Source organism: Fulmarus glacialis, unplaced genomic scaffold (genome assembly GCF_000690835.1).
Source record: "Fulmarus glacialis isolate BGI_N327 unplaced genomic scaffold, ASM69083v1 scaffold122, whole genome shotgun sequence".
Classification (NCBI taxonomy): domain Eukaryota; kingdom Metazoa; phylum Chordata; class Aves; order Procellariiformes; family Procellariidae; genus Fulmarus; species Fulmarus glacialis.
In genome coordinates, this window is record NW_009195706.1 from 5,656 (window position 1) to 20,779 (window position 15,124).

The following is a 15,124-nucleotide window of genomic DNA, read 5'->3' on the forward strand; positions in this document are numbered from 1 at the left end:
CAGGACAACCAGGTGATCAGGCCCAGCCAGCATGGGTTTATGAAAGGCAGGTCCTGCTTGACTAACCTGATCCTCTTCTATGACAAGGTGACTTGCTTAGTGGATGAGGAAAAGGCTGTGGATGTGGTCTACCTGGACTTTAGTAAAGCCTTTGACCGTTTCCCACAGCATTCTCCTGGACAAACTGGCTGCTCATGGCTTGGACAGATATGCTCTTCTCTGGGTAAAAAACTGGCTGGGTGGCCAGAATTGTGGTGGATGGAGCTAAATCCAGTTGGCAGCTTGTCACAAGTGGTGTTCCCCAGGGCTCAGTTTTGGGGCCAGTTCTGTTTAATAACTTTATCAATGATCTGAACGAGGGGATTGAGTGCACCTTCAGTAAGTTTGCAAATGACACCAAGTTGGGCGGGAGTGTTGATCTGTTTGAGGGTAGAAAAGCTCTACAGAGGGATCTGGACAGGCTGGATCGATGGGCTGAGGTCAATTGTATGAGGTTCAACAAGGCCAAGTGCCGGGTCCTGCACTTGGGTCACAACAACCCCATGCAACACTACAGGCTTGGGGGAGAGTAGCTGGAAAGCTGTCCAGAGGAAAAGGACCTGGGGGTGCTGGTCGACAGCCAGCTGAATATGAGCCAGCAGTGTGCCCAGGTGGCCAAGGAGGCCAGTAGCATCCTGGCAGACTTGGCAGTGTTAGGTGACGGTTGGCCCCGATGATCTTAAAGGTCTTTTCCAACCTAATGATTCTATGATTCTGTAATTCTATGAAAATAAGGAAAAGTCAATGACAAAATTATTTTCTTTTTCCCTTTTTACTTTAATATCTTTCCCCTCAGAGATTACTAGCTGTAGTAAGAGAGGGCTTTCTTCACTTGTCTATGATTAATGGATTACTTTTATATCATAATTTTTAATATTTTCCAGGCCCCAGAAGCCCACCTTGGCCTACTTGTGGGTGTGAGAAATAATTATATTGTCCATGTTTGTGCCTGCAAGTATTAGAACATATAAAAAAAAAACACCTTTCTGTTATTTGTTAATCCCATCAAGTCTTACATGAATCTTAAACCGTTATCTGCCTCAGTGTCCGAACAAAACACAGTCATGCATGGAAGCAAAAATGTATATGTTTTACAATACTATCAGTTATATAACCACATGGTATTTTTTTCTCACAGGGTCCAATCTTCATTCACTTCGGAGAGTCTACTGTTATAATTCACTTTTCTGCATCTACTCCTAAATTTTCATCCCCATCCTGCTCCCAAATTCATCTTTCCTCTCGTCCGTAAGTCCCTTGATCTTCTGATGACTCCTTAGTGTGCCATGCCAAAGAAATCTTGGGGGACTTCAGCTCCTAATTTTCTAAGAAGTCTCTATGGGACAAGTGGGAAGTGAAGGGTTTTGAAAGCTTTGTCATTTTTCCTGTTGTGAAAGACTGTAGAAAGTCAGCTCCTCCTCACAGTTCCCCTATTTTGGGTTCTCCTACAAAGTGAAGAAACAGTAAGGCTTCATAATAAAAGGATTATCAGATTTTTTTGAATGAGAAGGTCAACATGTGGTATCCAATTTTAGCTGAAGCTTTAAAACAATATTAAATTGCATAAAAATTAATGAAGGTAAAAATAATAGAACAAGTTGTTATAATGGTAAATATTACAGAACTCTTACCATAGGCTACCTGGCCTATCAGCAGTGTAGCACTCCCTAATGGTGGGGACCTGGGTGCTTTCCCTTGGCTAGCAGGATTGTTTGGCTCAGCAAATGTTCCATTGCTGTAGGCAGTTTATTTTGAATGATTTACCATATGGGATCTCTACTACTTTCCTGGAGAGAGTATACCTTAGTCTTAGAAATCATGAATACTCGAGCTGAAATTTGCTCGGATACTTGTTCAAGGCCACATATCTGGGCCATATATCAAAGTCTTTTTTTGTCTACATGCACTTCAGTTACGTGTTTTTGCTTGCCTTATTCTTAAGATACACTGAATATCTGAATGTGCTGGAATTTAATTCTGTTCTTATTTCACTTCATTGTGACATTCACATTCCTTCAAATTCTCCTTTCAAAAGAATTTTGTTCAGCTGTCTTCAGCGGAAGACTCTTTCAGCCGTGCTATCAGTGGGCAGGCACATTTCAGGCACCTACCTTGCACTGAGCTACCCTTGCTGCCCGAGGAAGAATCACCTTCTGAGGAAAGCAAAGATTGCCAGGCACTCCTGCTTCTCTCCTTTCATGAATTTACAACAATGGTACCCGCTGTAGACCATACCTCAGATCTCCTTCTTACTTGAGCACCCCAGAACCATTAGAAGAGCAGCAGATGCTAAGAGGTGGTATAGGTTCAAAAGCAAATTGGTCCCTGTGACAGAAGAAAAAGCCACCTAAGCCTGCTAGATACAGTGCCTGGTGGACAACTGCTGGCCTAGGGAGTTCTGAGGCAAATGATACTTGGCTTGATAGTGTAAATGCAAGAAAAAGCCCTGTGGGGTGTTATGAAAAGTTTGCATTTTTTGTTGTTCTTCAAATATTAATTTCAAATTTTCCACTCATTAATATCTTTTGCTAATAAGTCGTTTTGTAAGAAGAGATGTTGTACTACTACTAAGTAATTCCTTGCTTATGCTCTTCCTGTCTTCACCAGTGCTTTGGTGAGCTATAGTTAAAGACAAAATTTGGCTATTTACTATCACAAATGTAAGTTATTTTGAAATTATTCTACCCTGCTCTTGAGGGAGAGAAGCCTCACAGCAATACTTTGTTATGTCTTTGATCATATCAGATTTTGCTGTGGCTCATTGCTTTATGACATATTTTCCCTTGCTCTTCTTTGTCCCCCACTGCTATCTTGCAGTGTTTTACAGTCAATCCTAGCTACTCTTTAGTTCACTCCAGGCACTTCTTTGTTCCAGTTGCTCATAATTTTACTACTTTCAGTAACTAGCCCATAGGCTTCTTTACCATGTCTGCTCAGTCAGTATTTTTTTTTTAGCATTAGCAAGTTCTGTGTCCTTATTGAACAGTTTTCTAGATCATTGATATACTAGGCAGACAAAATTAGTTCAACTGGTTACCCTTGTGACACATTATCTACCATCACGATCCAGATAAAAGCCTTGCTTACAGTAATAAATGCTTTAAATATTTCCGACATAAAATGTCATTGTTGATTTTTTTTCTGTCATCACATTGTTTTGCACATAGTGCAGATTTGGTAAATTTAGGTTTTTTGGTTCAGTTCTGAATTAAAAGATCCTACTAAACTAGCTTGAATTTCTCCATTAAAAATAGCAAGATGTGCCCCTAAGGTAAGGACAACCTTTGCTTTCATTTCTACATATTCCTCTAATGATTTGAAGCCAGAGTGTATCTAGCTTTCAAGTTTTTCTGTTTGTTTTTTAAATTTGATGTACCAAAAAAGGATTACTGGATCTATATTCATATAACTCAAAAATTCATCTATGCATTTTTCTCACCTGTCTGCCCCAGAATTCTCTCTGCTGCTGCAGAGTTGTTAAACTCAAAATCTTGCTTATGGGCACAGAGGAAGCACACCTTTTATATGAGTAAAGCTAAAAATTTATTGTTAGTATAACTGAAAGCGAAGCAGTCTAACCATTATTAGTCCAAATCTAATTGTTTAAAAAAGAATGATAACTCAGTTAAAATTGTTATACACACACCTCTAGTGCCTAGCCCTTCTCCCAGTGTTAGGCTCATGTCTCCACTGCTCCTCTGGGTGCTGAACTTGGTGGTTTCATGCTGGTGGTAGTGGTGGGGTGTCATGGTGAATCGTCAGCATCTGGAGTCCTTCACTGTGAGGAATATGATGTTCGTGTTGATGGCTTCTTTTTCCTCACTCTAGGATCAACTTGGGGTCATTTTTATATGTCTGCCAACACCCTTTTACATCTTTGCTCTGTCCTCATTGGTCTGCAGTTCCATATTACACCCAAATTTACTATATATGGTGTCTTTTACCTATGTTAGATACTATTTCTCTGTTTTCATTTTTACCCCTAAACCCAGTTCTGTCCAGCTCCAGGTCTGCATTTCTTTAACTGAACGTGGGTGAGTTATAGCCAAGGGGTCTCCAGTGGCAGCCTGTGCCCCTTCCTTCAGCACCCTGTTCTTGCGGCCCTCTTCACTGCATCCTGTCTTCACTGCTCAAGGCCTCTGCTGTCATGCCAGGCCTGTCTTTCTCTGCACTGCATCATCATGTTAGAGTCGTAAACGCTATTCTGCATAGAATAACTGCTTGTTACTGCTATCTATGTAAAATGATGGTTGTACTATACGAAGACAAACAAAACAAATTAACTGTAGACACCTGATACCTTTCCTGCTATTCCAACTTCTTCTCCTCTGTTGATGCTCTTCTTAGCAGCTGGTTCAGCTGGTTCAAAAGACTTCCAGGACATGAGAGAATGAAACATGGACATAGATATATGTGGCTGACAGTCAAATACGTACAATGTTGACAACAAGACAAAAGGGAAAAAATTCCCCGCCACCCCCTGAAAGGCTGTGGAAATATGAAGAAATGCACAGACAATGGATTGTGCAAGCCTTCCACAGAGAAACTGAGAGCGCAATGAACAAATTCCCTTCCTTGTCCTTAGAGATTGTATAGTAAATGGAAGATCTGGGGTTTTTTTGAAAAGCAATGAGAATGCAAATCTGGAAATTTGCATGCAGTGATTTGGAGGATTCTTTAAAATAATATTTTTCCCCTCTTTGAAAGCAATTAATATAATTTACTTTTATTTAATTGTCCTGTGACTCTGCTGGGAAAAAAAAAAAAAATCCCAATCCTGTTGCATATGCATTTTCTTCTTGCATACATAGTTCAATACAGTTTATGTGGGGAATGCCCAGGATGTTTTGTATGGTAATTGACAACTACTGAAGTAGGACTTAAAAACTTTAAACAATGTAAATCAAGTAATAATAAATGTTATTATCACTTATATTCTTTTCTTATAGTCTCTATAGTGTTATTACAGGTATAGAAAGCCTTAAATAACAGCAGAAAGCTTTATAGCTTTTAAGAACTTGTTAAACAATAAAGACAATTTTTAATACGTGGTGGTAAGGCTTTTTGATGACACCCATGAAGTATTCTGAAGAAACACATTGTACTGCCATTTCATTGATGGAAGCGGCAAATGGAAGTCTTGTCATCTGCGGTACCACCTCATTTTAAAGAGAATGCATTAACAGAGATGGAGTATAGCAATTTTTAATGTAAATAGTATTTTGCCTTTCTGAAAGGGCCCATTTACACTTTTGAGGCCATTAGACTTCTGCCCTGGCTTCTTTAGCACTGTAATTCTGCAATGGGATTGGAGAGCCAGTTTGGGATTAACAATTAACTTCTCGCTTGTGCTGCAAAGCTTCCTATTATATTTCTGTAAAACTGAACAAATGACTGCTACTAATGTTTTGCTCATCAAGTAGTAAGTGGAGGCCATTTAAGGCAGAAATGTAGGGTTTAGCTCCAGCTGCTGTTCTAATGTTGCAGAAAGCTTTTGCTGCAGTTCATTAAATTCAACTTCAGGCGGTCACAAAACTGCCAGCTAATTATTTTTTTCTTTCCTCGGCTGAATGAAACCTGGTGTCACCAATTTCCACACATAAAATGGAGCTACAAGAATTCTTCATTCTTGGAGATGGAATAAACAGAGCAGTGAGCTCTGTGTTACCGAGAAACAGGTAACACTGAGCCAGTGAAACTTTATTTCCTACCGGTTTGTCAGACTATCTTGGGAGTCAAGCTTTGTGTGGGACATCATTGGTTCCTTGCTAGTAGTCACGGGGCCAGTATTAATAACTGGTAGTTTATGTTTTGGGGACTAATAACCAGATGAATGCCTAACAGAGCCTGTCTGAAGAGAGTGATTCCAGCAAGAACCGATCCTTGCAGAAGAAGCCAGTGAGGGAAAGAAGCGAGGGCCTGCGTGGCTTGCTCGGCCACCTGGAGATGCGGGTTACATGGGTTCAGCCCTCTGGTTGAAAAGGAGCAGACCTGCGGCTGAGAAGTATTTTTCTTCAGTACTGAGTATGTGGGGTGTTTTAGTCTCTATTACATTGGTTCAAGTCAAATTAAGTGATGAAAATTTCTTTCATTTTGTGGAATATCAAAACTAAAAATGAGATCCAAAGCTGAAATACACACGTATGGAGATTCCCCTCCTCACCTTAAGTAAGGAATATCGACCTGAACTCAGCTCTGTGTTATTACATGTATGATGCTACACATCTCTGAAAAATTGTTTTAAATATACCTTGAGATCATCTGTACTACCCATGATTTTAAGTTGTTGGTATAGCTTATAGATAAAGGAACTAAAACCAGAACATCCGTGTGTGTTTAGGGTAACATTCAGAAATAGGAAATGTGAATATATAATCTCCTGCCATGGAGCTGCTCACGGGAATAGGGGTTTTGGTTGACTTCTATGGTGATTTACTCTTCAGGGACTTCACAAAGAGAGAACATTTCCCAGCTAGTCCACCAAGCTTTCATCCCAGAATTCTTCAAAAAATAATAGATACTGAGGATTTGAGCTTCTGTTAATCATTGTTTATTGTCATACCACAATCAGGTTTCCAAAGAGGGAGTTCTCCATTCTGCTATGATTGTACATGCAGAGGAGATAGCCCTTGCTGTGATTTTACAACAAAAACTAACACAAAATGAGTATAACAAGGGAACAGTAGAGAAAAGTGTAAAGTAACAGTAATAGAATGGTGTAATTGAGCCTGACATATGTAGAATTAGGTATCTTCAAGGTTTCCAAATACATAGCTGCAGCTTTGGTTGCATGAAGAGAGGAAACAAATTATTTCAGCCTCAAAATTCACATTTTAAGTATGCATATTTTTGCTTTTGATAGCATGCCTTCAAATACCTGTAAGTTGTCAACTGGTAACTATTGTTGTCTAACCATGATCTTAGAGTGAGAAGACACATCAAAAGAGAATTAAGGCTATGACAGCAATCAGTGCAAATCAGAAAAGTTCCAGGTAAGGATGAAATCTGGCATTTGCTGTCAATTGTTAAGGGAAGGAAAAAAAATAGACTTGCTTTCAAACCCAACACTGAATTTGTGATGAAATATTTTTTATTTGTAAGCTAAGCAAAACTGAGCTGATATTTACTGAGAAACAAACAAGTAATCTTCTGCCATTTTAAAGAAATATAATGACACTATGCAGGGTATTTTTGAAAATAAACAAAACCTCATTCATTTTATAATTTCAATTTCAGAATATAATTCTACTAAACTTCAGGACTAGGTTCTGAATACAACCCACAAAATATTAAAACATATGTGGGAGCCACCAACCCCTCATCTATAAACAGACAAGTACCAATTCTTATTTTCTGTAAAAAGACAAAGGATTTGTGAATACATAAATGCATAGTAATAATTAAATAAGTTCAACCTTGAACTGTTTGAAATGTGATTTCTTTGAATATGGAAAACAACAATAGCTATGATCATGGATTATGATCCTGTGGCTAAGTTTTAGCTTCACCACAGTGACAAATTGAAGGACTTTTTCCCTTACCCAAAGGGGGTCCCAAGCCAGACCCGGGGCTCCCAACAGAGCCTTGTGAGGGCTGGGAGCCCTCCATAATGACCTCCTTCGAGCTCTTGCCAATGCAGCCCTATGTGTGGTTGCCGCCCTCACTGCCAGGGTCTGCGGCTGGGTCGTGGTCAGCGCGTTGTCCACCAGGACCACCACCCCTATGTCCTTTTCAGCAGAGCTGTTACCTCACCAGACCAGGACAAGCAGGATTAGGCAGCATCCAACAGTATCAGCTTGTCAAGACAGCTCAGAATATTAATACCGGAAATGGCTTATACATGAGGCTGCAAGGGTCATCTTAAAGCGCTGCCACGCGTGAGTACCAGCCGATTGGTGTTAACGCCTGCCACTCTGAGACTACTGCGCTCTCATGAGGCTCAACCCTCTCCCAGTGCAACGTTGCCTGATGGCGAACAGAAAGAGCAATGGTGTCTGCCAAACGCCGCTGAAGGTGTACCTCACAGTAAGCCTTGAAACCTTTCAGATCATTCAAAAGGATGTAGGAGATGCTTCACCAGCATGTCACCGCAGGACAACCCGCTCTATGGCCAGGGGCACTGCCCAAATGAAGGTAAGCTAAATGACCCATCTGCTTCCCCTGCTGAAAAATAAACAAACAGGCAAACAGATACTAAGACACACCCCCCCCTCCCCAAATCCCCACCTCCCTGAAGAAGTGCAAATCGGTTGTTCATCTGCCTGGTCATCAGCTGCTTTTGGATAGACATTCAGCTTTACTGTGTCTAAGAAAACAAAGACTCAGAAATAACCTTTTCTGTAGCCAAATTGTGCTTAGTGACGCCAAACAGATCCTGAATGGCTGCTTAAGTTTACTACTGTTTCAGCAGGGTAATAAAAACTTCAGATTACTAGAAGGCTAAAATATTTACAATCCTCATCTAAGCCTTTTGATTTACCTCTCTGTTTATCTCCTTTCATTATACTTGTACTGGAAAATCGTATTCTCCTGTTTTTGTTTATTTTTAAATAAAGAATACATTTCCCAATCTGTAAGCCATTACTCTAGAAGTCTCACAACCAATTGCCAAAGTCCCACCATAAGTTCTCTTTACTGAATGTGAAGACCTTATGATCTTCATTAGCATACCATAGGTAATGAGGTAAACTCTCTGCAAGAGTTTAAATGAGAATTTTATTTTTCTTCTCTCAAGTATCTTTTTTAACTGTTTGTAGAATTCTGCCTGTACTGAATTAACCAACTTTAAACTATCTAAATGATTCCTCTATTAAATTGCAGGTGGGAAGACAAGTCCAATGCTTCTGTTATTTTTCTGTGGATTTCAGCAAGAGAAAATGTAGGTAGGAGGTACTTTTGAAAATCCTGAAACACCTCTAAAATCAGAGTTTTGTGCTCTCAAAATTTGGTTTACACATTTTAAGGGTTAGCCTGGAAGGGGTACTGAGGAGGTAATAACTACTGAAGTTGGACAGAACCCCATGAACTGGTGTGTAAATATATGCTGCAGAAATGGACAGGAAAAAATTGAGTTTTGGAGAGCGCAGAGACAGAATATGAGCAATTATGAAAAAAAATGCGGAGTCATTTTTTTTCCTAGGTAATCAACAACAAATTCTTGATTCTAGAAGAAATTAGAGTGAATTTGATAATGGTTATTCAACAACTGGGATGTAAATGACAATTTTATTGATTGCATTGGGCATGTTTGTTTATCTGGGGGAGGGGGATTTTGCTCCCTGTTACTTCTTGTATAGGGACAGGGACAGATTCAGCTTCACTGAAGTGAATAGATGTCTTTTAGTAAGACCTTGATCCGCCTCTGATTCTCCACAAATGGGTTGCTTTTCCTGACCTAAAAATGGCAATTCAGAAAGAAAATTTAAAGTACAATTGACTTACTGAATTTATTGGATATTTATTGATGAAGTAAATATGCATTGTAAACTTCTATGTCAACAAGGACTGTAGCAGTGGGCTTTGATAGTTACCTTAGCATTAGAAAGTACTTTTCTTTCTTTCTAAAGATAAATACTAATTTTAACAAGGGTACGTTTGCTAATTTCTTTCAAAAAAAGAGACCATTTAAAATATGGTCTTATTTTAGGGATCTGGCTTTTATTGTTACTCTATCCCTGCATAGTATACTACATCTGTTAAAAAAAGACATGAAATGGTTTTGTGTTTATATTTATTGTCAGCAATACATCAGTTATGTAAAAATAACCCAGATGAAAATGTAAGACTTGTTACATTTTCACGTCATCTGTATTAACTGAATAAAGCTTAGTGACAATATACACAAATTTGCAGTAGTTGTACGTAAACATTTTGTGCATTAAAAAAGAAATATACATAATTTAAAAAATAAAAATGCATTACACAATTTACAAATTAACATTAACAAAAAAAAGGTAAACATTCCTCAGACAGCTGCCTCCTTGTTCTACAAAATAAATATTCAAGTAAATTAAGTTAGGCAAAATAAACTCTTAACTTTGGGTGAGCACAATTTACATAAAGGTAAAAAGACAGATTTCCATTTCATTCAAGGTATATTTTACAGTGATTTATACACGGAGTTTTTAAATTGGTTTCTTCAGATAGTAATATTGGAAAACAAACTTTATTACAGTTTGGCAGGAGAAAGGGAGTTTCAAAATTGATGCATTATACCAAATATAAATAAGCTAGTGCAGTTGCACCAAAGCTTCAAAAAGGAACTGCTCCAGGACTCAAAGCAGACACAGTAATCTAGAAACTACAGATTTAAAAAGGAAAATACAAACCACCACATCAACAGGAAAATATCTACTTTGCTATTTTCCTCATGGTTTATTTGAACACTGGAAACGTTACTTTCACAAACTAACAATCTACGGTAGTGGCTGCTTTAGGCACTGGATTTGTAGAAGCACTCTGGTTTTTAAAGCAAATAGCTTTTCATTCTAAACTGATAATTTACCTATTATTTATTTCTGTTTCAATGCTAAAGGGCTTAATCACCTTTGCAACTTTTAGCTTTACATACAATTTCAGCCCTCCTTATAGCCTAATATTTTTTCCTTGATAATGAGGGAAGCCATTCTGGCTTCAAATTTCCGTGCACTTTGTTCATAAAATAAAAAAATAATAAAAATGCACTCTACATTTTAAATGCAGCACTAGTATGATGCAGACGTGCACCAGGAAAATTCACTGACCAGATATAAAATGTCACACATACTAAAATACTTGCATGGATTTCAAAGGCCAAACATGCTTAAAGAACCCTCCTATCTCTTTCCTCGTTTGTCCGTTTTATATAGTGAGAAAAAGGAGGTGGCATACCTTTAACTTCAAGTTATTAAATTCTTAGATTTAGGACATAAAAATCTTCACGGCAAGAACTAGGCAACAGCTCCTGCTAAGACCAGCCAGTATAATAAATAAAGATGACTCATTGCCAATGAAAGAAACCTTGTTCCTGCAATTCCCTATTGGTCCAATACTATCTGACAACACAGAATCAGACTTTTCAAAGTACAGAAATCATGATTAAGCTTTGTGTCTCCACATGATAGTTACCATTCCTTAAAACTTTACAACTTTTGCATGTTATTTTTTGTATGTCTGACAAAATAGGAATCAACTAGTTTTTTCTTGTTTTCTACTCAAGAATGCTGAAGTAATTAAATTCATTCAGATTTGTTTTTTTCCTATGGATCTTTACAAAGCAATGTAAGACTGAAGCCCCCAGTCCTGCAACATGTGTATGAATGAACTACTGCTGTGGCAGGGGGCCATGGCAGTTCACCAGCTGTGGCCAGATCAAGGTATAAAATGAGAAATTAAACCTGTATAAAAGATTGTTACTATTGTTCCTCTCTGGTCATCATTCCCATTTGGGGAATACTTATGCAGTGGGAGGAAGATAATTTTCTTGATGCAGTAACACCACACTGGTAACATAAGTTAGCTAAGTTAATGTAGGACCATAATCTCTTTTGAACATTCACAAAATGCACATTGGTGCCAAGAATTATTCTACATGGAACAAAAGTAGATATTTTTAAGGACTGATGTTACCCATTGATGTCCACGAGAGTCTTGTCATTGATTTCAGTGGATCTGGGCCAAAGTTTGCAAAGCTACAATTTTATTCAGTGTGCAAAAACTGGTGCTTCTTGAGTAAATAGCATGATGAGTAGGCAGAAATGGTTTAGGTTATAAAAAAGACCTGAGAACCTAATATTGAACTTTATATAACAATTATTTTTGAGAGGTTGCCTGATAAAGTTTTGTATTGCTTAGTAGTGGCACAGTCACTTATATGTTCAGGCTACACATCGAAGCCATTTGATGAGAATAACCCTTCTCAGGTCATGAATCACATCTGTAACAGGCATGTAGATACAGTGGCAAGTCAATGAGCTTCATGTCGGAAGCATAACACTGGAGAAAGCCATAAGCACGGAAGAAGTTAACAGTGAGTTTTTATACTGCCAGAGTTTTTTAAGAAGTATTAAAATGGCAGAACTATTGATCTTACTGTTTACTTGCCAGTACACTCAAGAGTTTAACTGAATAATTAAAAGAGTCTATCCAATTACCCTAATTAGAAAAGACAAAAGGGCTCTGAGTATTGCACTGTCAGCAACAGTGAAAACGCTCCTACTAGCAGAAGGAAAAAAAAGCAAAACCATTTTATTTTAGTTGAACAATCAATCAGAATACCTTTTTAGACAGTAAGTATGTCAGTCAAGATTGCAGGGCAACCACTTTTCTTTTTCTTTTCTTTTTTTTCTAACAAAGTTAACAAATATAAAAAATCTAGTCATAAACAGCCTTCAAAGTACAATTAGAAACCAGCAGGACAATCTATACCAGTATAGGTAGATGGGGCAAGAAACTAGACACTTGTATTACTGCCATGATATAGACTACAAATGGCTGCTGTGACGAGGAACGGTGTGTACAGTACACGTCGTTAGCCGATTCCATCCAGTCGCAGTCCAAACCGAATGCTACTCTCTTCAGGATTCAAGAACCTGTCTACTTGACACTCCTTGCACAAGATACATCATCATCCTTTCTGAAAAGAGGCAGTTTCTATGGCAATACTAGTTAAGTGCATATCATGCTGCACTAATATAGTGCAAAAATTTGCCTTACATGTAGCAAAAAAGATGCAGGCAACAGTTTGAGTTAGAGAAAGTAGAAACGTATTGTAACATTTACAATGGGTATTGTTTTTCCAGACAGCAACCGCTAGAAAATACTGAATCTGAGAATGCCTCCTTTCTGGAAGTACATACGAGGCCTTTATGCTTTGGAGTGATAATAGAACAGAATTTTGCAAGTGAGTCATTGCCCTCTGAAATGCAGGTTAACGCAAGTTATCATCAACTGGCAAAGTGTTGAACTTGCTCAGTGGGTTAATCCCAGTTAAAAGTTAATATTGTACGAAGCACTAAAATGCTCTTTAACAAGTATATAATCTGATAGAGTAATACATATGGTTCAACTGAGTATATATGTTATGCTTGAATATAAAGAGTCATAGACAGCTTGGTACAAACTCTTCATGCGGACTGATTATACTTGGTTAATATTGCAGGGGCTTCCAACTGTTAATACTATGTCAACTACAGTATTCTGGAGACAGAAGTGGTGCTTATAGTTTGTAAGATTGAGGGAAGACCACAAATCTCCAACTGCAGTGTCTATTAATGTGATTCTGCCAGATTTCTCAGTGCTGATGGTCTAAAGCAAAGCAATAATATCTTGAATATCCGTAGGTATTATGAAATCCATCCTTCGTTATCTATGGTGCAGTTACAAAAAAGAAAAAGTCAAAACACTTAATCCACTCCATAGAAAATCCCTGTGGCTTTGGATACCTTCTGATTTCAATCCATTAATTTAGACTCCATTTGTCACCATGAGAAGTTACATTTTACATATCTGCATCTCCATCATAAGCCAAGGTTAAAGGTTTCAGTCGGTTGTTCTGCCTTCTCTGGGGCTTCTTTGGCTTTTTGCTGAAACAATAAGATAATTTGTAAATAGAACAAGAAACTAATTATATAGCAAAGATGGATTTCAGTCTTAAATGAAAGATGAGCGTGTTGTTTTAAGATAATGCATTTGGTTGTTCATTTGTAAAAGCTTTAAGCCTAAAATCTTCACTTGGATCAGTAATTATCTCTTTATCAACCTAAAGCAATATCTAATTCAAAGCTCAGTTGTTCAGAAACAGGCTGTTACAGCGCTGATGTGACTCGATGAAATCCTTGGCAGGTAATCCTGCAAGATCAGTCAGTTTTCAGAAGAACCCAGAGCCTGCAGTGCAGTATTTGGTCATGTATCAAAGCTGCAATCAGGTTCTTTTAAATTATAGGACTCAAATCTTAACCTCTCTTGACACATCAAGGGTTTTCACAGGAGAGTTCCGACTTTTGATTAGTTTTATCTCATTATACTTGCTGGAATGACTACAGTTAATTCTAGATGTTATAATCAAACCAGTCATAAATAGCAGGGATATGGTTGTTAGCCATAACCATTCCCTGTCTAGCCTTGAATTAGATTTTAATGCAGCAGTAGTTCTAATCCATTTGATACAGTTTTAAAAAATTACCAAGCCAAAGGAAAATGCATGTTTATGTATGGTCTAGTACTTGTCGTCTTTTAGAGTGTAATATAAGCATTTCTTTAAATCAGGCCTTTGCATCCTTAGTCTTGTCCAAAATCTTAGCTATGTCACTTAGGCTGCCCAAATCTAAATCTTTGTTACCAAACCAGTTGTTACAGTGGCTTGCAGAGGCCACAGATTCCAGTCCGAAGAATCTGCAGTAGAGTTGTATGCTAATGGATTTTCTTTTCCTCAAAAAATAAAAGATTTTGTTCCTTGTGAGATTTTGGGGAAGGTTTACTAAAACCCAAACAAATGCGGAAGCCCCCCAAATGCCTACTAATGCAGTACAGCCAAGAGCCTGATGTGTACAACCACACTTCCCTCACCTTCCACCTGCACCGTCATTTGGATCAGAAATTCCAAACAGGACCTAGAAAACTTCAGGGAGAGCATTCTCAAAGGTGACTTGTTCTTGCAAAAAATCTTTGCTTTCACATGCACTAAGATTTTTAAAAAAAATATTATTTCATGTATGAAAAACACATGAGAAAGTTTTCAGACTTTTTTTGGTGTCCATATCCTGCCAAATACCAAATCTGACTTGCCTGATTACTAAATTTCCTTCTTGCTATTTCTCTCTGTGTTTTGTGATACAGACGCAATGAAATTATCATGGACGCAGTACGTTCTTAACAGGGATAAACTGAGCAAAAATAAACTATACACTAAGCGACCCCGTATTTGTAAGAAGTTCTTCAGCAGAACATGTGTTTATCCATCATCTAGACTACAACCAGAGTCCACTAACCTGAGCTTGGACAAAAGGACATGGAAAATTAAACACTGCAGTTCACAGAATTGCCTGCAGTTTCTACAGTGGCATATGTAAACGCTTGCATTACAGTCTGTGTGGGACTGCTTGTTTGT

The 15,124-nt window shown here is 38.1% G+C and overlaps 1 protein-coding gene across 1 annotated transcript in view; it reads right to left on the minus strand.

The window, feature by feature from the left end:
* Positions 1-13,060: 13,060 nt before the first annotated feature.
* The window catches only part of LOC104084353 (thrombospondin type-1 domain-containing protein 7A-like), a gene marked incomplete at its 5' end in the record, with an annotated part of 56,644 nt that continues 54,580 nt past the window's right edge, over positions 13,061-15,124 (minus strand). Inside the window, one exon of the mRNA XM_009588158.1 lies at positions 13,061-13,601. Coding sequence (XP_009586453.1) covers positions 13,517-13,601 — 85 coding nt within the window. The remainder of the gene's footprint in view (positions 13,602-15,124) is intronic.